Source organism: Chaetura pelagica, unplaced genomic scaffold (genome assembly GCF_000747805.2).
Source record: "Chaetura pelagica isolate M959 unplaced genomic scaffold, ChaPel_1.0 scaffold142, whole genome shotgun sequence".
In the NCBI taxonomy this organism is placed as follows: Eukaryota; Metazoa; Chordata; class Aves; order Apodiformes; family Apodidae; genus Chaetura; species Chaetura pelagica.
Genome location: NW_009952973.1, coordinates 7,827,719 through 7,853,812, shown reverse-complemented (window position 1 = coordinate 7,853,812; position 26,094 = coordinate 7,827,719). Strand labels below are relative to the sequence as shown.

The following is a 26,094-nucleotide window of genomic DNA, read 5'->3' as shown; positions in this document are numbered from 1 at the left end:
GCCAATTAATTTATCAATTACTAGCAATAGGTCCTCTATTGCAAAATGATTCTTTCTTTAACTGCCTCTTCCTGCTTGTTGCTGAACTCTCAATACTCAGTCAAATGTGGCTATAGGAACTTCGGAAAGAGGTTTGCCTCATCATTCTGCCATTTGTTAGAATACTTTACACTGTTTCTCAGTATGTTTTGCTTTTGTTGTTTTTTTTTTAATAGAAAGCTTTGAGTCCATTTCTAACTTATTTGTCAGAAACTGGTTCCTTTACAAAACTATCATAGGTATGTACCAGGAGAATTGCCAGATGCAGTTGCAGTACTTCTTGTCTTCCTCAGCAGATCCCTGACTTGGGGTGGAATAGGTGAAAAAAACATCTTGTTCTGGCTAATTATAGTATGATCCCTTTAAAAACAAAAAAAAATCCCTCAAGATCCCCCAAAAGGATTGAGAAGACCCTGTGGAACTTAAAAATGAGCAGCCACCCTACCAAACTCAAACCTACTAGGCCCATCTTCCAAAAGGAGTTGTCAGAACACTCAGACAATTACTAGCACTGCACTAATTACCTAGGTAGTAGAAACTCCTATTCCAAACGTGGGTGAGTCTTGAAAAACTGCTGCAATGTTGACCTTGCTGACTGGCTCATGCAGTGAATTCTTGCACATCTCTGAAGGGAAACCTTGAAGGAGTCTTCTTTTTCCCAAACAAAAACAATAATGAGACAAACTCAGATATTTTCAGAAATTTCATTAAGATTGTGTTTTGACATTCATTTTTGGTTTTGATGACCAGGATCTGGAAGTACAACATTGTGTTTTGTTTGGTTCTTTTGTGTTGTTTTTGGGTTTTTAAAAATTGTTTTCTTCTAACTTAGGTGAGCCTGTTTTCCTCCATTTTGTAGAAGTCTGACTTGTGTTTTGGCTGATAAAAGGCATTTTTCTGAAGATGCCTTATTCATAGAAAGATATGTTTTTCTGTGTGCGTGTGTCCTGGTTAGAATAAATAAATGCAGGGTGGGTTTTTATGAGTGTCATATTTGAGACTTTTATCTTGCTATGTGTTGCAATTACTCAGGCAAAAAGGATGGATATCTGCAGATAGAGCAAAGCAAGTTGAAGAATTCTGGCAACGAAAGAGAGAAGCCATGGAAAACAAAGCTCGAGCTGAGGGACACATGGTATGGAATCTGGTCTTCCTTTCTATATTTCTGTTTCAGCATGCTTTTTCAATCTTTAAAGTAGCATTATAACCATGAAATGTTTTCCTTTGGTATTTTTTTAAAAAGAGAATGGAAGGTGAGTTTTTGCATTTTGTTACTGATTTTACTAGAATGTAACAGAATTGTGCAATACATTTCTCATGAGTCTTAAGTTTACTAACAAAGGAAAATACCTTTTTTTGCATGTGTCTAACTTGATATTACAAGTTCTAGAACATTCATTTACTCTTTTTTTCTGTTCAGAGCTTTAAAGTTTTGGTAAAAATGAAACTTCATGTATTATTCAGTAGCTTGAACCTAAAATTAAGTTTTGTTAAGCTGATACAGCTAATGATTAGATACAGTGGTGTGTTTTACAAAAACAGATTCCAGTTTTTGAGAAGGTGTTCTAAAGGCATCTACCTCTGTTAAGGTTGATGTTTCAAAAATCCTTGCTTTTTAGAGATTAACTAGCGGACAGTGTCATAAAATATTCTTTGTTCTTCATGTTTGCAGTTCTAAATTGCAGCATTCCTTTAGGAAATTTGTTTACAGTAAAGATATCTTGGACGTTACTTATTTACACTAGGACTTTGTGTGATTTGACTAGAGGTTTTTCTAATGTGGAGAGTTCGGCTTTTTGGGTGCTTCTCATATATTTATATGATATATGTATACTAATCATATACAACTGAGTCACAGTATCACAGTAGGCTTCTGCGATTAAACTGGCAGTGCTGGCATTGCAGTGGGATAAGACCAATTGCAGATTCACAGAGGCATCTCCTGAGTTATATCTGAGTATCAGATCATGATCCGCAGCCTGATCTTTCTTGCAGGGATTATTTCACTTGTAGTAAGCAATTCTTGCATACTTAGATTCTATGCTTTGATAGTGAAATATCCTGAGATTGATATATGTGTTTTAAAGCATGAGTCTTCCTCTTAAAAAACATGGTTCTGTTTTTTAAAAGACTGGTAAATAATGTTGAAAAAAAGTAACAATTCTTGTTATGACTGTCTCTTCTTAGAGAAGTTCTTAGTATTACCCATTTTGTTCTTGACTTCGTTGGCCATAATATAAATGTATGGGATAATTAATGCAAGATACCCAAGTATTCAGGTCAGTGTTTCTCGACTGTATTCAGCTGACCCCAAATGTATTCTTAACTGGCTGCCATTGCCAGCAGAAGTTCTCAGCAGCTTCCTTTTATTTATACAGGAAAATAATTTGACTAGCTGGCAGTAGTTCTCATGCAAGGATGGAACTATTGTCTAGACTGTGATGATTTGAGAGGAGAAATCAGTAGGAATCACCAAGTAATATGCAGCTCTTTGTTGTATAAAGGCTTGTAAGTCAAATTACTTGCAATTTAAATTTTCAAGTGAGTCATGTTTGACTCAGTAGTTGAGATGATACATTCAGTCATCTCTAAGCTGCTGGCCTGATGTGCTACTTCACAGTAGGTAATTTAGGCTTTCTAACCTAAGATAAGCATGATTACAGGGAGAGGGCAACTATATTCTCAAAGCTCCAATCTTTATCTTTGACTACAGAATTTTTAGTTATTACTCTCATATATTTTGTGAAAGAGAAAAGGGGTTATCGGTTAACTTCAGAACAACTGCAGATGACTGATGGATTTCGTTTCTTATATGTGAACAGTTATTGGATTAAGCAGATAATTTTACTGCCCTAGACACTTTAAATTTCATACCATTAAATGGCAAACAGGGTACACTGCAAAACGCAGCAGATACCTATGGAGGCAGGCCCATTTCTGCAAGAGGAAGGAAATCCAGAAACAAGGAGGAAGAGGTATGCTTGCTGCATGTTTGCCACGTTGCTCATCACACAGGTCTGACCTTGACTGTGCCTAGTTTCCCTGCATGGTTCATCTGTGTAACAAAAAGAAAGGACTTTATAAATTCCTAGGAAATTATTTACTTTATGAAGTTCTATATGTTGGCTGTGTTTGTTGTTGGTTTGTTTTTTTTAAATAATCAAAATAATAGTTGCCTGCATCAATTTGTCTCAGAGGGGTTCTTGAACGTGCAAACAGATAGATACGACTGTATATCTTATTCCTATACTGATAAATATAACCATTTCTATCCCTCAATGATACAGAATGTAATGATAGCTTAATACTGAGAAACACTGCTTAAAACTGAGAAAACTGTTCCAGTTTTTCATTAGATGAGAATTTTTCTGGAGATAAGTAAATGCAAAAATGGTGATAGTAATAGTGTGTGTGGGAGGCTTCACCCATCTTATTTTTTTGTGGAATCTTATATATTTTAAGTTAACCATACTGGAGACAGTAACTGAAACTTATTTCCTTTCTTTGCCTTAGGAATATTTGGCAAGATTAAGACAGATCCGGCTACAGAATTTTAATGAACGCCAACAGATTAGAGCAAAACTTCGTGGAGAAAAGGTTGGTTTGAAAAATAATCTTAAATACTTCTGGAAGCTGGCTATGGGGTATAATGTGTTATCACTGCAGGAAAACTTTTCTCATAGGCAGTTTTATGCATTGAGATTTAGTCCATCTCTTCTTCCACAACATATAAAATCTGCTATTTCAGTGCTAGGGGTAGAGCTTCAGTGCCTGTAACCTAACAGTGTTTAAAAAACATAAGATCACCTCTGAATTTGACTTGTAAATTTCCCATCAAGCACTTGCATGCCTATATTTATTTGCTTTTAGTTGTGGGAACTTCTCCAGAATTAACTTTTTGACAATGCTCACAGAGAATACATATGAAGTGATTGTTTTCATACATTCTGTAGGTGTGTATTAAATTCAGAAATGCCTGCTTGAGTTCAACTTAATCAGTACACTTTTTTTTCAATCATTGCTTTTACAAAATATGTTCATAAAGCAACAAAACCAAAAGAATATTCATAAACTAGATTCAGAATGAACACTTCTTAAGGTGTCAAAGGAATAATCCCTTTGGAAGCAAGCCATTTACTTGTTTTAAAAAGAGGCAATCTATGTAGTAAATATGGTCTAGAGTTTGTTTCCATCTTTTCATTTACCTACCATGTTACTTGTACTCCTGTCTGTTCTTCCTGTTCCTGTCCATTTATTTTAAGCATGTTTGGGTATCCTCAAATGATTACCTGATGATACATTCACATTGTACTTGGTGATAGAAAATTAGATAAATGTACCTCCACATAAGCACCCATATTAAGTGCTTTTGTGCATCTCATGTATAGTAAGTGGACATACAAGGCAAGAGCACGTCCAGTACTGCTCAGTTTCTTTGGACCACCATCCCAGCTGAAAAGTTCTACATTGCTGCTGATCTGTTGTGTTTTTTAAATTAAATGCTGTATTTTTTTTCCTGTGTTAGTGACTTCTTTTGAATAGTTTTTTTTTTATTTTTAACCTTGATTTCATCTCCCTGGTGAGACACGAGAGTCCCAATTCAGTCCCTTGTTTGAGGTGCAAAACTTCTTTAGTGCATTTAAGAGGAATCCTTGCCCCTTTAAATCTCAAATGTGTGAGCAAAAGACTACTGTGCTTCTACCTGAGAAGACTATTCAAGATAGTTTCTACCAAGAAGACTATTTATAAGATATGCTGGTGACTAAGTCTGGCATGGAACTAGTGTGGACCATTCTTCAAAGTTTGTCTTGAGCAGCATGAGGAAAATCAAGGTCTTCTGAATATGTGAAGTTACCATAGAGGCTGATCAGTGAAGTTTTAACACTATCACCGGCTCACATAAAACATTAAGCTGATGCATCATAACCCCATAATCTCTTAATTTCATTTGGTGCTAATTTCACTCATAACTGCGGTTTTGGACAAGCTTCAAAACTCTTGCACTGGCACTAGTCATCTCTCTACACAACCCTATAAAGTCTTACTGTTTCTCCTGAGTACCCTTAGAATACTGAGGACAGTGCTAAAATGTTGAGCACATAGTCATTGCTGTACCGCACTGTTTCTTTCATTTTTTTCATTGAGCAGCTGCAGGACTTCCTCTGAAAATTAGGAGCACCCGCACCCTACATGCAGTATGGGTGACTGCAGAGCTAAAGGTACGCTCCAGAAACCTTTGCGTTGGAGGCCAAGGCTGTAAAATCAAAAGTGCTGTTACTGTGACTGTGACAAAATTCTCTGTATGGATTACTAGGCATATCAGGAACCTAACTTTCTCTGCCAGTGGCTGTACCTTACCTGGGGCAGTGTTGTATGCTGCCTTCGAGTGAATAGGGAATAGATGCGTATCTTTCCATGAAGTATACCTAAACTAATTTTCAGAATTCAGAGACCCAAGTTTAAGAGGTTTATTTCTTGATGTCCTGTGGACACAAACTTCAGTGTGATTGCTAACTTTTACAGGAATACCATCTCAGACCAAATCTTGTCACAGATATGTTTGTTTCCTTACTGCATAATATTTTATACACAATAGATGAATATATATGTATTCATTCCTTTGCCTGTGAAGAGTGCCAATGAAGCTTTCCTGTCTCCAGTACACCTTACTGACAGAGCACGCAGCAGTGATGAGAGGTGGCAGGTGAGAGCCCAGCCTCATTAGGTCACTTCCTTTGCAACAGCAGGCACGTTATATTTTTCTTAGCTTGTAAAAGCTTTGTACTTTTTAAAAACAACCCCTCCCACAAATCTCTAGGATGGAGTTCTGTCCAAGTAGACATAACATTTGCTTGGGAGTTACCTAGTGAAATTATTACCTGTGTTAGTCACACAGTCAAAGTGATCTGAGTAGTCACTTACATCACTTTTCTTTTAAATACATTAATTTATTACAATTCTCTGAGGACTCTTATTTTTCAGAACGAAGCTGCTAGTTCTGATGGACAAGAATCAAGCGAGGAAGCTGAACTGAAACGCAAAAAGATAGAAGTCCAGAAGGTAACTGTTGGGAAGGAGGAGATGGAACTTGCTGTTTTCAAATTTGTTTCATGTCTCATTAAGTTTCGTACATTTCATTTTGCTATAAATAGTTTGTTCATACGTCCACTACAAGAGGCTTTTATTTTAACTATATTGAGGTAACAACTTTGTTCAACTGTTTTATCTCAGTAATTTTGAAATGTGTTGTGACATAGCATAGCATGTCAAGGATTTTTGTGGTCCCTGCCTTTGAGATTTTTCTGTAGGTTAACTTTAGTCCTAAAGGCAATTTGGTATAACTAAGATAGCATTTTCATACTGAAAGGGAATGGATATTTATACCTTAAATAACAACTTTATTTTAGTTAATAAAGGAGGGCAAAATTCTCTACATGTGCTGACATGGACTACATGTGGATTCAAAGTTGAGGTATATACCCCTGTGATGAAGTACATTGAAACCAAATGTGTTTCATAGAAATCCAATGTTTGACTGGCACTTTATTCCATGTGGTGTTCTTATGTTGGTATCTACTGCATGATACAGAGCAAGTATTACTCTGTCTAGTCTGTGACTTTTTTCCCCCATCATCTGCAAAGAGCACTGTAAAAACTAGCTGACAGTATGCCTAAGCTTAAAATTAGAGGTCAAACAGCAACTGAAGCTTTTTGTGTTTATGTTGAGTAAGTATGTAAAGTTTAAACTGAATATTTTATATTTTATTATTAATGCATTTAGCTTCAAAACTGATTTTAAGTAGAGATTCTGATTTTACATTACTCTATTTAAGATTACTATGTACACTAAAATACAACCATAGACTTAAAAAACTGTAATTAAATTTTGAGGTGTTGTCATTAAGTCAACATAGAGGATCAGTTATCAGTGATTTTGATTGTCAGTGGAGTCTTCCCTTCACAATCTGTACAGTAGTAAGTAAGAGAAAGCAAGATGAAGTAATCCAAGAATGTCTTTTAAAAAATGTTCCATGGATTGGGATACTAATGGCTTTTGTAATTTTAAGTTGGTCTTTTTGCTTGTTTGTTTACTACAGGCCCAAGTAAATGCTCGAGCTGCAGTTCTGAAAGAACAGTTAGAGAGGAAGAGAAAGGAAGCATATGAAAGAGAGAAAAAAGCCTGGGAAGAACATGTAAGAAGACTAATCTGTTACATGCAGTTAAAGTGTGTGGTGCCATATCGTTGCAAAATTAAAACTTTATACTGTGATCTTTCAAGCTTAGATGATTTGTCTTCTGAAACAGAGGAGAGCACCAATCAGTCAGAATTCCCTCATGAGAAACCTAATCCTAGGTATACTTGAATGAAAAATTTGGTTCAAGAATTTAAGAACATCAGACTTAAGAATCATTAGGATTACCTTAAGCATTTTCTTAACGATCTGTAACTTAACAAAATGTACCCAATCTTCTTGCGCTTCTGTGTGCTGTGGAGTAATAAGTCCAACTAGTAAAATACCACTATAAAGAACAGGGTGTTGTGAAACTGATAAATTCAAAATAATTTACATCTTCAGTTGTCTGTTGTATGAAAATATGTGGCATTATTGTCCTTTTCTAAAGGTTTACATGAGCCTGTTTCAAACTATTGTGCTTAATGTGCAAAGTCTTGAAGTTAATTTTTACATGGGCATGTAGTGACAGAACAAGAGGTAACAATTGTAAACTGAAAGAGGGTAGGTGTAGATTAGATTAGATATTATGAAGGAATTCTTCCCTATGAGGGTGGTGAAACACTGAAGAACGTTGTCCAGAGAAGTTGTGGAAGCCCCATCCCTGGAAGTGTTCAAGGCCAGTTTGGATGGGGCTTGGAGCAATGTCGAAGGTGTCCAGGCCTGTGCAGAGGTGTTAGAACTAAATGATCTTTAAGGTCCTTTGCAGCCCAAACAATTGTATGGTTCTAATTTTATTACTTTTATTTATTTTTCTATACAGCTGATAGCAAAAGGGGTAAAGAATCCTAATGTGCCTTTTCACGTGGGAGCTTCAGAGCACAGTCCTGTGCATGGACTACAAGATCTTGGAGCAGATCTTCCTAAGCATCAACTTCCTGTGAAGCCTGGTACACCAGTCATTTCCATGACTTCTGCTTTGAAGGAAGTGGGTGTGGTAGGTACTTCTTCCAAAAGGGTAAAATTAAGGAAAAAAACCCAACTTATTTGAAACAGAATTTTTTGCAAAATGTGTAGATTAGGTAGGAAAAAAAAGTGAAGTATACTTGTTGCTTCTAATTAGGGAAGGCAAAAAAGAGTACAAATAAAAAAAACTTTGGAAACTGTTCAAGTACATCTGTGCACAGAAATTCAAATTCAGTCAGTTTTCAACAAAATGGATTATTTATGATGAACCCTAGGCTGTAATTTCAATTTTGATCATTTGGTCACGATTAGTCGAAGAAGACCTCGACTAACCAGCATTTTCATCAGACTTTTGCGGAGGGGAGTTAAGGATTTTGTAACCTGGTGGAAGTAAGAAAATAAATTTTGAATGATAGAGCTATTTTGTATTAATTTTTGTTTTGAGTAAGATTAAAAATATGTGCTGGTTATAATAGAGAATATAAACTTATTTAGAATTTAGAAGAATTTAAGAGACTTGAACCTGAAAGTGTTCTCTCTTCTTGTCTAAGAGAGTATTGAAGATTTCCTGATTACTTTTTCCTGATCCCTTAAAGCAAAGACTGTGGAATATAGTGAAGCTTAGTGCTACATAGTGTTTATAAAATATAATGTACTGAAAGATGTGAGTTGATAGCTGAAAAAGTAAACAAATAATATTTTGACAGATATTCAAATCATTAACACATTTTTTCTACATAGGTAATTTTCCCCCCAGTAATACAAAATGGTGATTATAACTGACTAAAAATTAGCACAAAGAGCAATTGGAGAAGACAAGCCTTGTACACAAAGATTCTAAGTTCTCTGCTTTTGTCTTCAGCTTCTAGTTTTATTTTACGTATTTACTGTTTCACAATTTTGAAGAGTAAATCTGCTTTCTAAATGAAGTTGTTATTGGTTGCTTTTGGAAGCCTGGTATGTCTTGTGCTATCATTGACATCTTCATTGCTCTCATAATTGAGGCAGACTGAACAAAATGCAGAATGTTTCCCTGAAAAATGTACCACGTAATGGAATATTTGCCTTAGTTTACTGTAATTTTGCACCTACCTAGACTAAACTGGCTTAATCTGGGCAGGCTTTCTGATACACTTTCATATATCAAGGAACAACTATTTTCTTACTCTTTAACAACCTGGCATTATATATGCTGTGATAACTAAAGTTGTCTCTTCTTGCTTCTCCTTTTATTTACAGGTGGTCCTTGACTTTGTCTTTGCCATTTTTTTCGTTCTCTTACAGAATTACTCATTTCTAGCATTGCAATTTGGTGGCATTTTTCTGTAGAGGCCATATTTAGCTTTATCTCTACATGTTTTGTGGGCTGAACTTTCACTTGTCTGCTTAAAACTGAGCCTGATTCATGTGCTCATTCCTTTCAGATAGTGAATGGTTCAAAGACAGAAGCTGCCCTTGAAATTGTGTCTTTGGAAAGCCCCATAAAAACGTTCTGTTTCTGTATCTCTGCAGTTTTCAATTAAAATATTTTAGAGGTGATTTTTCACTCTTATGTCTATCAGTATTATCAAGGGGTTTTTTTCTGACATATTCTTCTATGTTGTTTTTCATGTTTCTTGGACTTTAAGGATGAACATGTGACTGCTATCCAGGAAACTGAGGAAGAAATTAAAAAAACAGATTTTGCAATGCAAGTATGTGAAATTGTATCGTTTCATTTAGTTTTTCTTTTAAGAAAGGTATCATTTTAAGTGATATGTATTCGCCCTTATTTCAGAATAAACGAGAAATACTGAGAAGATTAAATCAAAATCTTAAAGCACAAGAAGATGAGAAAGGAAAAAAGGAGTGTAAAAATATCTCTGAGTCAGTTGGGTCTGAAGATGGTAAGGAGCAACAAAAAGGTGACCATCCCCTTTTAGGAGATCGCAAAAAATGGGAATCTGGGGCATCTGAGTTAGTAGTTCCTCTAGCTCAGTTATCAATGGAAGATTCTCTCTCCACAACAGATGGTAAGTTTTTTTTTGTCACCATGATATTAGTAAATCATTTTACCATGTGTAGTGTCTGTTTTTATAAAGCAAATACTCTTCATTATTATCAGGTTATTATCTGTCATCTTGTTAGCGTGCCATCTGCTTCTAAACAGCAGGTCATTCCATATTCCCTTGGATAAGGAATAAGGCACAGGCTGAGTAATTAAGTGGCCTGCAGGAGATGGTGCAAATAATTTCCTAATTTCAACAAATAGTTACCTAATTAAATGCAGGGTTACTTTCTTTGAGCTTTCTTCATGTCTTTTAAATAGGCACTAATTCAACAGAAGGAATAAAAAGCACTTAAGATATATGAAAGTTTCTTAATCCTTTTAAAATCCTTTTATGTTATCAGTAGAACAGTTAAAAGTGAGGGTTTTCTTGGTTTACATCTGTTAACCTTTATTGCACCCTTAGCTTTTTTCTTTTTTGTTAAGTCAAGCCTGTCTTTTCAAGTTTTCTGTCTGCCTTCTCTGGTCATTTGGGTAGAAGACCTTTTCCCTGGTTTCAGTTTGTCTTGTTGAGGGTCTGTCTTACATTGTAGAAATAAATAATCATGGAGAATGTGACAGACTTACTTTATAGCAGAGTAGTTTTACACAACTAGGATGTTAGAAGATCGAGAAACTTCTTTTGCTCTGTTCTTCTTTGTTGCTTTATGTCCTCTGTTTTCCTTTGAGGGAGAAATAACAGAAAAAAACCACCAAAGAATATCAGGACAAGACACTTTCTAGTTTCTTATTTCTGGTAAAGTTAAGACAATCTCGTGCCAGTTTTAAACATTCCTCATACTGTCTTCTTTTGGAGTGCTTGAACTGCTGAGAAAATCTCCTGCTGCTATTGACTTGTAGATGTTAACTGGCATTGAGTAACTCCTGTTATTAGAATTGGCAGAACAAAAACTCTAGACTTCTGAGCACAGTTTTTAGGCTGTCTGGCTTGGGGTGAGGTGACATGAGCTCTGGCTTTGTAGTTTTTAGTTTTGTTGAGGTTGGTTAGTTGTTTTTTATAAAGAAAGTGAATAAAAGTTCCTAATTTCTAAAAAATCCTGTATTTGTGTTTGTCTCTCAGCAGGTCAAACTCTGGGTGAAGTAATTAGGTTAGATAATAGTGAACCCCACAGGAAAGTTTGGGGCAAAAGCCCTACTGATTCAGTCCTGAAGATCTTAGGAGAAGCAGAGTTGCAGCTGCAAACAGACTTACTGGAAGAACTAGATGAAATAAATGGTGAGCACCACTGGCAATTATCTGCACTGCAAGTGTAGGATGTGAGAGATTGCCAGTTCATCTGTGGAGAACTGTGAAGTTATAAAAGCATGTTCTGTCCTCACTTTCTTTAAATTTTTGGGTGTTGCTTCAGTCCTAAATGTTCTAAATTTCAGCCCAAGCTGATACTGGAAGACAGGAAAATATAGTGAAATCGGTGAATTGCTAAGAAATCGAGAAGAATGTGCTAAAAGGGAAGGGTCTTCGTTTTGCTGAAAAGTCTTGGACTTTGCTTATTGATAGAAATGAGTCTGTTTTTTAAAAGTCTGTCATTGACTGAATATTTTGTTAGATAGATACTGTATCCTTCTTAGCATGTGACTTTCCATATTAGTGAAGTAGGCATCCTACCTGAGCTTTTGTCTCAGAATTTCATTTGGGTAGAAGACCTTTTCCCTGGTTTCAGTTTGTCTTGTTGAGGGTCTGTCTTACATTGTAGAAATAAATAATCATGGAGAATGTGACAGACTTACTTTATAGCAGAGTAGTTTTACACAACTAGGATGTTAGAAGATCGAGAAACTTCTTTTGCTCTGTTCTTCTTTGTTGCTTTATGTCCTCTGTTTTCCTTTGAGGGAGAAATAACAGAAAAAAAACACCAAAGAATATCAGGACAAGACACTTTCTAGTTTCTTATTTCTGGTAAAGTTAAGACAATCTCGTGCCAGTTTTAAACATTCCTCATACTGTCTTCTTTTGGAGTGCTTGAACTGCTGAGAAAATCTCCTGCTGCTATTGACTTGTAGATGTTAACTGGCATTGAGTAACTCCTGTTATTAGAATTGGCAGAACAAAAACTCTAGACTTCTGAGCACAGTTTTTAGGCTGTCTGGCTTGGGGTGAGGTGACATGAGCTCTGGCTTTGTAGTTTTTAGTTTTGTTGAGGTTGGTTAGTTGTTTTTTATAAAGAAAGTGAATAAAAGTTCCTAATTTCTAAAAAATCCTGTATTTGTGTTTGTCTCTCAGCAGGTCAAACTCTGGGTGAAGTAATTAGGTTAGATAATAGTGAACCCCACAGGAAAGTTTGGGGCAAAAGCCCTACTGATTCAGTCCTGAAGATCTTAGGAGAAGCAGAGTTGCAGCTGCAAACAGACTTACTGGAAGAACTAGATGAAATAAATGGTGAGCACCACTGGCAATTATCTGCACTGCAAGTGTAGGATGTGAGAGATTGCCAGTTCATCTGTGGAGAACTGTGAAGTTATAAAAGCATGTTCTGTCCTCACTTTCTTTAAATTTTTGGGTGTTGCTTCAGTCCTAAATGTTCTAAATTTCAGCCCAAGCTGATACTGGAAGACAGGAAAATATAGTGAAATCGGTGAATTGCTAAGAAATCGAGAAGAATGTGCTAAAAGGGAAGGGTCTTCGTTTTGCTGAAAAGTCTTGGACTTTGCTTATTGATAGAAATGAGTCTGTTTTTTAAAAGTCTGTCATTGACTGAATATTTTATTAGATAGATACTGTATCCTTCTTAGCATGTGACTTTCCATATTAGTGAAGTAGGCATCCTACCTGAGCTTTTGTCTCAGAATTATACCTACCATCACCTAAAAACACTAATAGAGAAATGGCCTAAAAGGTCCAGTTCAAGGTCTTAATTCCAGGGAAAGACCCAACAAGTTGGGAAACTAAAGAGCCCTCCTTCTGCCAATAAAAAAAAATCAAAAAGCAAATAAAAAAGACGGCAGGGGGAGGAGAAAGGACAAGATTCCAATGCAGAAAATAAAAATGATTGGCAGAAAAATGATAACCAGTCAGGCCCTAAAATTCCCAATCCTTCAAAAGACTGGCAAATGTGCTCTAAGATTAGTTAAAAATAAAAATGGGGACTTGGAGCTTATCTGTGCTGTTAGGCCAAAACATTATCCTGTAACATTTGTGGTAGACACAGGAGCACAAATTTCCACACTAAAAGGTGATGTGGCCATGCAACGTGGCATTAATTTGTCTCTAACCCCAATATTTGTAAGTGATTTTGGTAAGCATTTGGTAACTCTGCTTTCCAAAGAACGGCTAAAATCTCTTTAAAACTGCGAAGAGAAGACAAATTAATTCGGACTGAGATGATTGTGGGTGACATTCCTTATGTTTTATTAGGGATGGATGTTTTTACGGGCCGAGCATGGAGAGATGAAAACGGCTCTTATTGGAATTTTGCACACCCACACTAAAGGTTAGATTGTTACAGTGTGCTCCCTGTCTGCCACAAAGCAGGATGACAAATGTGCGACTATTCCATTCCTATTGCTGCCAAAGAAGGCATTAAAGAAGTAATTTCTGATTTCAAACAAAGTGCTCTGTCTTTCTCTGTTTAACTCCCCAATCTGGCCTGTAAGAAAACTAAATGGTAAATGGAGAATGACAGTCGATTACAGAAAATTGAATGCCAATACAGATGCACTCACAGCTGCTGTACCAAACATTGCTGATCTGGTGCTAGAAATTCAGGAGGCAGCACAGCCAGTGCTGGACTCACTTGATGTAAAGGATAAGTTCTTCCAAATCCCTATGGACCCTGAGGACCAAAAATACTTGGCCTTTACTTGGGATGGGGTAAAGTACACTTTTACAAGGTTGCCCCAGGGGAATAAACACTCACCCTGTCTCACCACGTGCTTGATAGTGGAGTTTGTTTAGTCTTTAGTGTGGGGAGAAGGCGGGCTGTTCTCCACAAGCTCCTGGATTTGATCCATTCCAATGACAAGAAGGACTTACGTTTATTCCAAGTTTAAACTTGTACTAAAAATAATATGGCATTCTAATTTATGTATTTATAGCTTTCATCTTCATAATAGTTATAATTAAAGCATGCAAACCTTTCTATTTTATTTTCCTTTAAAGAAACAAAAATTCTCAGTTTACTGTGTACCCACATGGTAGTTTATTATCAAACTGTGTCAAAGCACTGTTTAAATAGTAGAATAATTTTGTGTTAGGTACTCCAGAGCTCCTTGAAGGAGATCATCGGTCCTTAGCTGTAAAAGAGGAGAAGGAAGAAAAAGCTTTTTCTACTGTTGGAGCTAAGTCTTCAGTACTGGTTAGTGTCACAGAGTCTGACACAACTATACCAGAAGAATCACAGAAAGCTGGACCTACTCAGGTGGAGAGCAAACCTGTTACACTAGATGGTAAGAATTTTCATCAAATTCTAATTTCCATCTGTTTTCCAATTCAGTGAGGGAAGCTAGGGTCCTCAGTATTTTTATATGTTCCTGTAAGCAATGTTTGGTTTTTACTAACACCTTTTAGATGGGCCCAGGTGCTTTCTACGTTTGTGTTGTAATTTGATTCACTATTTTGTGAATTTCCAGAAGCCTTTTCTGTGTGCTTACAGAAAACTCTAAAATACGAGTGAAATTTTAAAGGGCTTCCGATTTTTTTTGTTGGTGTTTTTTTTTTTGTTTGTTTCTTTCTTCTCATCAGTTGTGCTGAAATATTTTGCCCTATATGATATCAGCACCCTGCTGATATCTGGGGGAATGCTACTGGGGTTTTAGAAGATATAGTTAGCTGGAGCTTTAAGATACTTTTCGTGCAGAAAATTATTCAAGCTAAAGTATTTATGTGTAATCTTAATATGTATAGTCTCTCTTGCCTTTTTGTTTGTTTGTGGTTAATTTTTATGAGTTATATGACTTTATTAATTTTAGAGCTTGATGATTTAGAAGAAGAGGTGTTAGAAGAAATAGAAGATACAAAGCAGCAGAATAAGGAGAGTAAGGAATTTCCCATCACTGTTAATGAAGTGTGGGTAAAAGAGAAAGAGGATAAGTAAGTATTCTTATTCTTCTTATCCCTGTCTCTCCAGTTCAAACAACTAGCTTTAACTGAGGAGGATTTAGATATATCAGTTACAATGTTCAGCTTAGCTGAAGATTCATTACTTGTCTGCCATGTTTGTTTTACTGCACTTGGTGACTTCTTTCAGTAGACTAATGACTGGTTTTATGTGTTGTTTCCCCTGATGTGGTATTTTATAATAGGGCACAACATGACAGCAGAAATGAAGTAGCTTCTCAGAAACTACTGCTTGACAAGGGGCAACTGCAAAAGGAACCTGCAGAAGGTCAGTTATAGTCTCATTTTGTTTATTGTAGCTGGAGTACTTGAGCCATCACTTCTCATTTCTTCACTAACCCCAAAATAGCAGGCTTTCCATTTTGTTTTTTAATTCGTACTTCTAAAAAGCAAATATCTGATGGATTAGGAATACAAAATTTTGGTGTTTCATTTGCCAGTTTGGAAGAAAACATGTAACAACAAAATTACATGATGTATAGAGCAGGGTAGTGGCCCACACTCATACTTAAAAGTGAATGTCAAGTTTCTGAATGTTGTAACTCTAAAATTACTATTTAAAATGGTATGAAATCTGATTATTTTACTTGATTAAAGTGTTTCTTTCTAGACATCTCAAATTAACATTGAGCTGCAGGTTGGATAAAAAAATAATTATAAACTTACTGTTAATGGTAATCTTGTCTTTATTGCATGGAAAAATTGCTTGCTCTTGAAGGTCTTTGAATTAACTTCAGAAGGTCTGTGTATTTTACAGTAGAATAGAAAATACATCAATACTGTCAAGTATCATTGGTGATACTGTTCCATCTGTTTATGGATGTTTTAAAAAAATGGGTTTTATTTTCCAGTGTTTGGGTGAATTATGTTGAGGTATCTTTGAAGAAACCTAATGTTAGGCAAGAAGCAACAGATGCCAATGGATGACACTATGATTTCAGGCATGTACTGGCTAAGAAGAAACTAGAAGGCATAAGAACAGAACAGACTACAGCTATATTCTCAAAAAGTTTAAATGGGAGAATTTCACATATTTACTAAAATAATCCAAAGATACTTTAATACTTCTACAGTGGTATCTATTTTTGCCTTTAATTGTACAACAGATATGAGTTTGTTTTATTCATTTTAATTACTTTCTGCATAAGAGCTTGGTATTTTTAATCTATTTAGCTTTGTAACTGAACTTTTTTTAATGTATCAGAAACTTGTTCCGGTGACTCTCTGCAACCTGAACCCTTATTCCAGAGGGTAACACAGCCCACGGTTGTACCAACAGCCTCACCAGTTCTGTCAGCTCAGTCTTCACAGGAAGAGCCTTTTGTACCTTGTTCACGTTCCATATCACCAGCAAAAAATAAAGGCAAAAGTTCACTGCTGATTGGACTTTCTACAGGGCTTTTTGATGCAAACGACCCAAAGGCAAGTTTAAAAAACAATACTTGTTTTCCTACAGTAATATTTTTATTTTCCTTTTGAGGCTGAATGAGGCCGTAACAGATGGCATAACTGTTTCAGCAGGTGTTCATATTTGTCTAGCCATGTCTGCCCTGCTGTATTACTGTGCTGTGTCTGTGGTATCAGCAGGACTTGGGCAGCAGTAAGTCTCTGGTTCCACCATTCAGTAGCCTGTGTCCAGGTGTTTGTGGAGGAATGCCACTGCTTTTCTGAGACAACTGTGGGAGTTTATGAGGAAATTCCTAACTTCTTGGATATGCTTTCTCCCTTTTGTGCAGTTTTTCAGGCATATTGCTACTTAGTCACCATAAACACAAACACGTAACAGATCAACAAAGATATCTTGTCATTTCTGGCAACCAAGTGATTGAGATTTTTCCTGTAAGATTTATCTAGCTAGCACAGGTTCTGGCTGTGAAGCAGGAAGACTGAAGAAGAGTGAATGGAGCTAACTCCTTTCCTGAAGGCCTTTCCTGACCAGCAACATAGGGTTAAGTAGCAGCTCACAGTCTGTGAAATGAGCATAGGATGGTGCAGTATGGTTTTGATGTGAATTTAAAATGTTTTAAGAATAGTTATGGAACTAGTAGATGAAACAGACTTCTTAAATTATATGCAATACTTGCCTAGGTTCTGAAGTGCAAAGTGCATGAAAGAGCAGCTCCTTTTTGGAGAAACAGTGGTGGCAAGGGTTCTCTGGAAACGTGCAGACCTGCATTGCGTTCAGTCAATATGTAGTAAAGGATTTCCTAGGTGGTGGAATGCCAGATGAGGAAGAATGTTTCTTATTTTGACTCCCAGCCCTTTTTTGTGACTGCATGAAAAGAGGTGCACTATTGATGATACTTGAATGCTAAAAGCTATCTATTGGTCTTTACATTGCTAGGAATCGTAATATCAGGGATAGTGCCACTTGAATCTGTGGGAAAATAAAGCTTCTTGACAAGCTTGCATTTGGGTTCACAGATCCATATATTCACATAAATGGATTTACTACTCTAATTTTGATTCCTCAAGAGATATGTCTATTATTAACTTCCATAGTTTATGAAGCTGTTTATCTGGCAGTTGGACAATGATTATAGAAAAACTAACTGTGAGTAGGGGCAAGATGATCATTCTTTGTACCCTTACCAGATTGTGAAGTAATGGAATATGCTTTATTATTAATTTCTTTAGTGGATCAGTATGAATCACTTCAGTATGTTACTGAGGACTGCATATTTGGCATGCGTTTTGGCCACAATTGTTAATGCAGTACCAGATGAGCTCTGTGTAATAGCAGAGAACTTGGAAGAAAGCAACAGATGTGGTGGTGGTGTTACTACTGCAGTAGACTTGATGTAAGAGAGCAACAAATTCGCTTTCCTCATCTGGTTGCACCAAGAGGATGTTCAGTATTTCCTTGCAGTATCTACAAACATAACTTTCTGAAATTTCCTGAATACACCTCTGCTGCAGATCTTACCAGAAACTAAGGAAACCTTTAACAAGGAGCCGGGCAGACAGAGTCAGTGTCTTATCTGTAGGCAGATCTGTGTACTAACAGGAGTAGCCTAATAGGAAAAGTAGCATTTTTCAAAATACCTTGAAATTTTCAAATGATGGGGTAAAATGAATCTTCTGATTGTTCCTTCACTTTGGTGGTAGTGGTCCAAAAGAGTGGTTACTCCTTTGATGTCAATAATATTCTGGCCATGTGCTGTCAGAGGTGTGATGTTTAAGCATATGTATGAATACACTGGCCTGGTATACATTACAGCTGAGGAACTATTTAGTTCATTAAAATTTAGGGGGGTTCATCAGGAGCAAACACTGAACAAACATGAATAGAAGTTACTGTTTTCAGTGACCAACCTAGAGATATAATAAAATGCCTTTTTCAAAAATACTCCTTTGTCAGCTACTTAAAATGGTTCTAAGCTGTAAGTCATTGACATACACACATTGTAAACAATTGCATATATATATTATTTATCTGCTGCAGTGTTTCTTTTCTTTAGATAGCTGTCAAAGGTATAGAACAAATAGGCACAAACCAAGGCTTTGTATGTCAGCTGCTGTTCTTAAAGCTTTCAGTCACTGTAACCCACAAAGGCAGAAGCAATGCTTTCTTTTTAGTTGAGAGGCAAAATTCAAGATGTTAGGTTGTTCAGCAATTGAGTATCTGTGCTGGACACATCATTAATTTGAAATTGATTTAAAGTATTTTGTAGCCTCTGACTGTCTTGGGGATTATTGCCAAACAGGTTTTCTGTTACCTTTGCAGATGCTGAGAACATGTTCACTCCCAGATCTTTACAAACTGTACAGAACTTTAGTTGATGTTCCCAGTGTAGCAGATGTACAGCATCAGCATAATCTAGAAACAGATGATACAGAAGATGAGCAAGCCAAAGAAGGACCCTCTGATTCTGAGGATATGTGAGTATATCAAGTTTATCAAGTATTTCAACAGGAACCTTAGAGCAAGGGTTTTTTTAGTTAGACACAAACAATTACACACAGCATATGAGCATGCATTTTTTACCCACATTTTAAAAATCCTGTATTGATTCAGCATTTACTTTGAATCTTGTTCCAGAGAATTGAGAAGCTAATATTGCTTTAAATAGCTGTCTGAATTTCCTCTCCAAATCCCATCCAAGCTGTTACTCTGTCTGGCTTCTGCACCATGCATTCTGCTGAAGCAGATCAAAGCTCTTCTAGAAATAAAGACTTCTGTAGTATTTCCTTTCTTTGTATGTTCTGGGAGTCTTGCCATCTATCTTCCCTACTGTTGTATTGAGATGTCCTTCAAGTCTCACAAATTCTTTCAGGGGCTTCAAAATCTGACCCTGGCTCTGATGCCTTGCCGCTTGGGTAGTGTGGAGGTGTAACATAATCTGGTGTATCTATTCTGATGACATCTAGATCTCTCTGTTCCAGACACATTTTTACCTTGATTGGGAGTATTGTATTTGCCAGGGCTCTATAGTAGTGCATGAATACTAAGATTTTTTAAATTATCTTACTAACAAAGTTGAATTGAGGGCCTGTCATCAACTTTTTATGAAAAAGTCTGGTACCTGTTTAGCTGATCTTTATTTGCTGTGCCTTGCATGATAATATAATCAGGGGTATTTTTTTGTTCCTTCAGTTACATTGGCTTTCCAGTTTGTTGGCTTAACAAAATAAATAAGCTCTTCCTACAGCATTTGTCTGGTAAAGAATTATATAAAATTTGTATCTCTTTTTTTCTAGTATGTTTGCAGAGGCAGATACAGATTTGCAGGAACTACGGGCCTCAATGGAACAATTGCTTAGGGAGCAGCCTAGTGAGGAATTCAGTGAAGAGGAGTCATCTACTTTAAAGGCTAATGTCATCAAATGCATAACAAACGGTACAGAGCTGGATGAAGGAGATGAAAATAACCCTAGCAGTGAAAGTGCACTTAATGAAGAATGGCAGTCAGGTATGATTTCTATTATACCTGTTTTATAAGTTATTTTTTGATGTTATACAGAAGTTTAAAAACATCAGATAATATTTAAACTTCCTGAATGTTAAGGTCAACATCTAAGCAACCATATTGTTAGGCAGTGGTTATATGTCACTTTTTCTCTAGTTGCCTAAAACTTATCTTAAAGGAAGATTGAAGACTCTGTGCATATCATATATTTTGAATAATTAATGACTACAGTGTGAGAGTGAAAAATAGCAATTGACATGACTGGAGTATCTGAGATCCAGCTTACACTACAATTAAGTAATTTAACTGGCAGTCAAAAGCAACATGAAATTATCAACCTTGTCCTTAGTCCAACGTAGCTATTAATGCAGTCAAACTAAAAATGAGACAGAAAAATGTATTACGGATTTTAGCATTTTGTATTAGCTATACACAGTGGTGTCTTAGGTCTGTTTTGGTTTTTTTAATTCTGGTTGAAATAAAGTATTTTACTACTGCTGTAAAATGAAGTGCATTTAGAAATACAGGTATAAAAAGATGCAGAAAATCAATAATCTAAAACATAGCTTTTTGTGTAATTTTTATTTGTTTAAGACAATTTTAAACATGAATATACCTGTAAGATGTTATCTTCGTGATACATTCCAGTAAGTATTCTAAGGTAAAATAAACTTAGACAACGCCATTTTCATTCATTTTTTGACAGTGCTGATGTTATACACTGATAGCATTCAGTATTGTCTGTTTCTCTGATTCTCTTGTTGTTGCAGGTGTTAGGGTAGTTGGCCTCAGTGTCCCACCCTGTAGATTAATGACATATCATAAGAATTGCAGGTTTCATTGTTGGGGGCAGGAGGAAGGCCTTCAGAACTCACAGGGACAGGACTTGAAACCAAATCTGTTCAAGATTCAGAAGTTAAATATGGGATTAGAATTCATCTAATGAATTTTTAAACCAGATACAACTTTTTTTTCTTTTTTTTCAGTGGTAGTTTCTTATTGATGTGACTGTTTACACTATCGTATCAGGGATATTATTTCATGAGGATTATAGCTTACACTACTAGTTATACATAGGAGTTGAAAGTAATAGAGTTTTAAGGTTAACTCACAAAGTTTGTGACCTATGAGGCAGTACTATGTGGGGGGGGTTTTTAAGATTTTATAACACTGTCTGCTGAAATCCAAAAATTGTATATTTTTTCCTGGGCAAACAAGCCCTTTCATAATTCAAATACTTTTTTAAGTAAGTATTTTTCTTGGGCAAAAGCTTTGTGTTTTATTCTAGGGTAATGGGACATAGGGATTTTATTTTGTATTTTTAAATAGAACCCTTTTTTGTTAAAATTAAAAGTGTTTAACTGTTACAGACCTGTTTGTAACATATCTGTCACCTGTAAGCAAAATTATCATTATTTCTTTTGCATATCATATTGTACCAATTGGCATACTGAATTTCCTAGACAAAGAAGATGCACACATCAGAGAAGGAGGAACTTGGCGGCTAAGTTAGTACAGGATTTTTTAGACTTGCTCCATGGAACAAGATGCATCTCGGTGTAGAAATTAAATCACTGATTCTTAACAGACATGTCTTTGTTTTCTGCTAAAAGACAGCTGCTTCATTTAAGAGCTCTTTTCCCTACTGTGGGACAGCCACTGCACCCTGCATCACTTCCTTCTCAGAAATAAGTGGAATAGTTATATGGAACATGACCTACTAACATGGTTATATGGAACTCGACCTGCTAACATTGCTTTGCTAAAAAAAAAAAAAAGGACTGCTTTAAGACCATACCTTGTTTTCTTTTGGTATGAATAACCCTATGGATAACTATCAGAGTGAGGTTTTAGAGGAGTAGCTACATGTTTCCCATTTGGGATTTAGAATGTCTTTGCTGTCAAGAAAGGGACTTTTCCTGTTTCCTTGCAGGTTGTTCAGACCATCTGCCAACATGGATTAGTGCATCAGAGCATACCTGCTTTCTTGACATTTTGAGGTCTGTGTGGATATCAAATCTATGGACATAGAAACAACATGAAGAATGTAGGAAAACTGAGGGGGTTTTACTCATTTTTTTCTTTACAGATAATAGTGATGGAGAGATTGCCAGTGAGTGTGAAGAATGTGACAGTATCTTCAGCCATTTGGAGGAGCTGAGATATAACCTGGAGCAGGAAATAGGCTTTGATAAATTCATTGAAGTTTATGAGAAAATAAAGGTTTGTGGAAAATATTTTAAGAAACATGTACCTAGGGCTGTTTACTGTACAAGTAGCTAATTGCACTGTGTGACTAGAATCAATACTGAGACTTTTATTCTGTTTCTACATACTAAAATATTAATAGAGAATATTAACAGTGTATTAAAGTGGAAAACTTGATGTTTAACCATGAATTGCACTAGTTAATTGGAACTATTTAATTCTGTAACCATTTTAACTTGGGCAACATGGGTTTTCCTTTCTCCTAGGCTATCCACGAAGATGAAGATGAAAACATTGATATTTGTTCCACCATAGTTCAGACTATTCTTGGAAATGAACACAAACACCTGTATGCCAAAATACTTCACCTGGTGATGGCAGACGGAGCCTACCAGGAAGGTAATCTTACTCTGTCCAGCAATGATGGCTTTTCTTATATTCCTTTTCAGTCATATACAATAGGTTCTAATATATTTTTTAAACATATCTGTGCTTTGTGATATTTATTTGCTATACTGAAAAAATACTTTTTTCACTTTTCAACAAGGGGCATTTTTTATTCCTGCAACAAAATGTGGCAAACTTGGATTAGGCATGCTGACCACTCTGGTTGAATAGTATGTGCACAGTCAACTGTAACAATAGTTCTCTTATGAAAGGTGCAGTATTATTATTTAATTTCTGTAAAACACATAGAGTGGGAATATGGAAGTCTAGAATAAAGCTTTAAGAAGAAAAAACAGTTTTATCTTAAGAATTAATGAATTTTTAGCTAAAGTAATAGTTTTCAGATAAGTTCTACTTGTCTGAAAATGTGGCTCTTTATCCTGTCATTGTAATTTTTCAGAAGAACTTGATGTGGGGGTTCCATCCATCTTAGTTTTTAAGTGACTCAGTAATACATGAAAATAATTTACCTTGTTTGAGAGCCCTGCCTAGCTTAGCACAGATGACTAGGCAGAGACTGATAGTTCCTTGGTATTTAAGTGTCACTCTACGACACAAAACACCACACAGACCACTACCAATCATGTAAAAAATTTAGCTGCAGTTATGTAATTTTAGATTTCTAATGATGAAAGACTTTACCAGAGAGGAAAAAAAAAATCTAAAATTGGTATAAAATCAGAAGCATTACATATTGCTTTTAGAAATATGTACAACAATCACTATTTAATGTATTCCGATTTTGAAAAAAATATTCTAATGCATGTTAATAAACATCTACTTTCTGCATCTTTTAAATTCATTTACAAATGTGTTGCAATAGCAGTGAGTAGAGGGTCAGATAAGATATGGCTTTCTGTGATTTTTTTACATGAAGGCTTGGAAGGAAAAACATTTTAAAAACTAGTTTTAAAAATATAATCACTAAAAAAGTTAATTTCTAATACAAATAGGTTTTATCAGTTCTTACTTGCTACTGATGCAGACCTACTCAGTAAGAACAACCAGTACCATGTTGTTTTCACATTGCTTAAAAAAATATGACAGAAAAGTATCTGACCTACTCAGTAAGAACAACCAGTACCATGTTTTCACGTTGCTTAAAAAAATATGACAGAAAAGTATCTTAAAAATATTTTTTCAACCACAGTTTATTGATTTAATAACAGAATTTGAAAGATACATTGTAGTAGTTCATTTTTCAAGTATCCAAAGGACTGGCAATATAGAACAAGAAGAAAATGGAAACTGTAGTGTTACCATTTTCTTTTCCTTGCCACTTAGTCTTAAGCATATTTTAAACCTAGTACAAAAATGCCTACATGACAATTTGCTGAAATGTTGGCATATACATTGCAAACTGTTGTATGAGTCAATCCCATCAAAATGAGCCAACTTTGATCTTGCAAAATGCTGTTTAACAAGTAGCTATTTTTAATAACTTCAGTTCTAATTCCATATTTTTCAAATCTGTGATAGACTTCAAAAATGTGAACAAAAAGTAGTTCTTTACAGTTTAGACACTTAAGTACATAAAGAACTACATTTAAAGTAGTTCTTCAAATTTCAGACATTTAAAGAAAAAATTCTATGCTAATAAAGGTAAATAGAGGACAAATGACAGTCAGAAGCAAGTTAATGAGCTTCTGTCTCAAAAGATACATACTCTTCAAACAAGAAAAGCTAGAAAAAAATCTATACTGCACTTTACTAAGAGGACTGTTCTATCTGAAGCAGGCCTCTCGAGTTGAAAATAAATTCAGTAATCCAGGAAAGATGATGTGTTGTTCATTGTTTGTACACATGGTGCTTTCAAGGCAGTTTTGGTAACAGTCACCTCATTGGTGAATGACTTAGTGAATTATTGTCCTGTTGCTTACTAAAGTGCAGTTTCTAGTTGTTTTGTAACCCCAGCTTGATGTGGTGTGTGTTTGCTCCTTTTCACCCTGTCTCCCCCTCTCCTTTTTACAGATAATGATGAATAAACCTGACTCAGGAAATTCATTAATGCTGTACTACATACCAGTGTTTGAAGTCTGCACAGCTGAATAGCAAATTGTAGCAGAGAATGTAATATGGGGCAGGAGAAGCAAGACTTCAAAAAAGAATGTTGATAGTATGAAAAAGAGGAGGAACATGCCTTTTAAAACTGAGATACACTTCTCTTGTGTGTGTACTTGTGTATGTGTTCATTAAGTATTACATGCTCAAAATAAAAAAAACAAACAACAAACAAAATAAAACAACCTCCAAACCTGTAATCTCTCAAATTCCAAAATAAATATAGAAAGGAATATTTGTAGATGTCCTGATACAAAACTTAGACCTATAATACCAAACAGAGTTTCTGTCATATCAGCCGTTGGCTGGTGTGGATGAGCAATTGAAGCATTACTGTGTTGTGGAAGTACCCACATATATAGCTATTCACTTACCTACTTAAAATAGCCTCTCTTTACATAAAGACATTACTTCATTTTTATTGACCCTCATCGTTGTATTTTAATAGCATCTTAATCTAGTGGCCCAATTTCAGTATTTTAACTTTTGTCTTAATTTTAAAAAAACTGTGTTTTAAAGTTGAAGGCTACTGTCACTTTTGAACCAGTGTAATCTGAAATATCTTAGTGGCATTTCTAAATTAGGGAGAACTGGTACTGCAGTCATCAATGAAATATCTGGGATTTTTTGAGACTGTGAAATGAATTTGGAGGTAGAACACTTTTTTCAAATATTTTTTCCTCTTCCTCAACCCCTTCCCAAAATCACAAGCGTTTAGCTCTTTTCTGGTCAATGATAATATAGTAAGTAAACTGTTGAATTGAAAGGAATGGGTTTTTTCCAGGTTGTCTTTAAATTCTTAGTGTCATGTTCATGGCTCCAGCAGCCACAGGGGAAAATGAAATATTGCAGGCACAAGTGCTGTGTAATACTTCTCATCTTTTGTCTCATGTTTTGTAGCTTTATTTCCGTCTCCCTGAAAGAAAAAACAGGTTTCTCCTAACCTGTGTTTCTGTTTTCCTCCTGTCAAAGTAGTTCTATACAGCACAGACATTAGGTATGCTGCTCTTTTGCAGTCTTCATCTCTGGAACACCTTTATTGGCTTACCAATACAGTAAGTCTCTTCTTACAAATCTAATGAACTGTCAAACTTTGAGCTGCCCTACTTGAAAACTTTTTTATTCATTTTTTTTTCAGCTACAGCCAGGCACAATCTAAAACTGTCAGAATGTTATTTTGCCACAAAGTAA

At 35.8% G+C, this 26,094-nt stretch overlaps 1 protein-coding gene across 1 annotated transcript in view; it reads left to right on the top strand.

Annotated features, from left to right (window-relative positions):
• NEK1 (NIMA-related kinase 1) overlaps positions 1-25,062 on the top strand; it is a 43,288-nt gene extending 18,226 nt beyond the window's left edge. The window contains exons 17-35 of the mRNA XM_009996000.1: positions 1,072-1,174; positions 2,931-3,014; positions 3,553-3,636; positions 6,022-6,099; positions 7,137-7,232; positions 8,035-8,208; positions 9,806-9,871; positions 9,955-10,189; positions 11,288-11,440; positions 12,449-12,601; positions 14,416-14,607; positions 15,130-15,250; positions 15,463-15,545; positions 16,482-16,699; positions 19,005-19,159; positions 19,979-20,190; positions 22,277-22,410; positions 22,662-22,794; positions 24,814-25,062. Coding sequence (XP_009994302.1) covers positions 1,072-1,174; positions 2,931-3,014; positions 3,553-3,636; positions 6,022-6,099; positions 7,137-7,232; positions 8,035-8,208; positions 9,806-9,871; positions 9,955-10,189; positions 11,288-11,440; positions 12,449-12,601; positions 14,416-14,607; positions 15,130-15,250; positions 15,463-15,545; positions 16,482-16,699; positions 19,005-19,159; positions 19,979-20,190; positions 22,277-22,410; positions 22,662-22,794; positions 24,814-24,827 — 2,488 coding nt within the window. The 3' untranslated portion in view covers positions 24,828-25,062. The remainder of the gene's footprint in view (positions 1-1,071; positions 1,175-2,930; positions 3,015-3,552; positions 3,637-6,021; positions 6,100-7,136; positions 7,233-8,034; positions 8,209-9,805; positions 9,872-9,954; positions 10,190-11,287; positions 11,441-12,448; positions 12,602-14,415; positions 14,608-15,129; positions 15,251-15,462; positions 15,546-16,481; positions 16,700-19,004; positions 19,160-19,978; positions 20,191-22,276; positions 22,411-22,661; positions 22,795-24,813) is intronic.
• The last annotated feature ends 1,032 nt before the right edge of the window (positions 25,063-26,094 follow it).